Source organism: Nematolebias whitei, chromosome 5 (assembly GCF_014905685.2).
Source record: "Nematolebias whitei isolate Nwh7 chromosome 5, NemWhi1, whole genome shotgun sequence".
Lineage (NCBI taxonomy): Eukaryota > Metazoa > Chordata > Actinopteri > Cyprinodontiformes > Rivulidae > Nematolebias > Nematolebias whitei.
In genome coordinates this window covers 47028822-47030474 of record NC_056502.1, presented here as the reverse complement: position 1 = coordinate 47030474, position 1653 = coordinate 47028822, and the positions used below count along the sequence as shown (strand labels likewise).

General features: G+C 37.1%; 1 protein-coding gene across 1 annotated transcript in view; it reads left to right on the top strand.

Moving 5' to 3' along the window:
• Positions 1-434: 434 nt before the first annotated feature.
• rrp15 (ribosomal RNA processing 15 homolog) overlaps positions 435-1653 on the top strand; it is a 67808-nt gene continuing 66589 nt past the window's right edge. Inside the window, exon 1 of the mRNA XM_037676475.1 lies at positions 435-552. Coding sequence (XP_037532403.1) covers positions 516-552 — 37 coding nt within the window. The 5' untranslated portion in view covers positions 435-515. The remainder of the gene's footprint in view (positions 553-1653) is intronic.

Genomic DNA, 1653 nt, shown 5'->3' with positions numbered 1-1653 from the left:
ATTGTGTCACATCATATCTGATTTTACATCATTTTCATCCATTTTGCAACATATATTGCCTGTAGATGTTTGAACATTTGAGCAGAGCTCAAAAGAAATAGGAGCAAACTGAGCTAAATATTGAGAACTGAATACTTTTGGTATTGTGATATACAGTATCAGATTTTATTGGTGAATATGTAGTTTCAAGTGTTGAGTTGGTTGATGTCTACCATCTTGTGTAAAATCAAATTTTGTGAAAATGCATTTACAGGACTGTACTGTACAGTATATTTTAACCATTCTCTGTTTTTTGTTGTTTGTTTCATTTTGTATTTTATGGGTTACACTTTATTGTTCTTGCTCTGTTGGAGTGCAGATTTAGCCACATGTTAGTTAGTGTACCTTTGCAAAAAAAAAAAAAAAAGGAAAGAAAAAAGAAAGACATTTTTAAAATATAAGGCTTTGTTTTATGATGCAAGGAACCAAATTTTAGCTGTTTGCTCGACTACGGACCAATTTCACAGAAGCACGGAATGACTTGGAGCGGTACACACATGGAGGAACACACTGGTGAGTTTTTACATTTATTAATCGAGAAATTTGTGTTTAATATATGTGTTTCAAAGTTTCGGCCGAGTTGCAGAGGTGAGGTCTGATGGCAGGAAAGCCTTCCTGGATTCAGAAAGCTTCCTCTCATCCAGCGTGCTCCATTACAACAACATTAGCCTTAGCTGGGCACGAGCCGCTGTTTCTGGCCCCTGTTTAAAGATCGTACAAAAAGCAACATTCAGTCACCTCCATGTTCTTACTTTGACCCCACACATTTAAAGCATCATCAAGTTTGTGTAAATTCAGCTTTGGGTTTTAAAGACATTAACTTTAATGCACTTTAACACACAGCGTCAGGTCGGCACTATTTGTGTAATTTGTGTAACTTTAAATTGTCCCTAGTGTGAGTGAGAGAGTGAATGGTTGTCTCGTTTGTTTCTGTGTCCCTGTGATGGACTAGAGACATGTCCACGTGTCCCCCGCCTCTCAAGCAGTGATTGCTGGACTTGGGCATCTACCCATCCATCAACCCATGGCAATCGGTGCTTTAATTTACACAATATTAGATCTTTGTTACCAACAGCGCCACCTGGGACTTTCACCCAGGAAATCAATGAACACACAGGTTCGTTTGCAATAAGTAGGAGACAGTTTTTCATGTTAGGGATAATTTATTAAAAAACAAAATAAAAGTAAAGAAATACCTGTACGTGTATAAAAATGACAAACTATAAAATACAGTTGGCGAGGCTTACCCAGGTTCTGGATGGAAGGCTACCAAATTAGAATCACTACAAACACCCGTGAACTCACACACACTTGTTGAATCCCTCCACTGAGGAGACACCACCATTCTGGCCACATGCATTTCCGTCGCCAACCTGTAGAGGAAGAATAAAATAAATGAAAATAATAGTAATTAAAAAAAAAGGAAATAAATACACAAGTTACTAGGGGTGGGCGATATGGCTCAAATATAATATTGTGATATTTCAGAGCATTCTGACGATAACGATAAATTTTGTGATCTAACCCATAAAAACCCCCAGAAATCAGTTATTCATTTGACAAAATTAATTCAAAAAGCGTTCAATACAAAAACAACTGGACTTTATTTGTAAC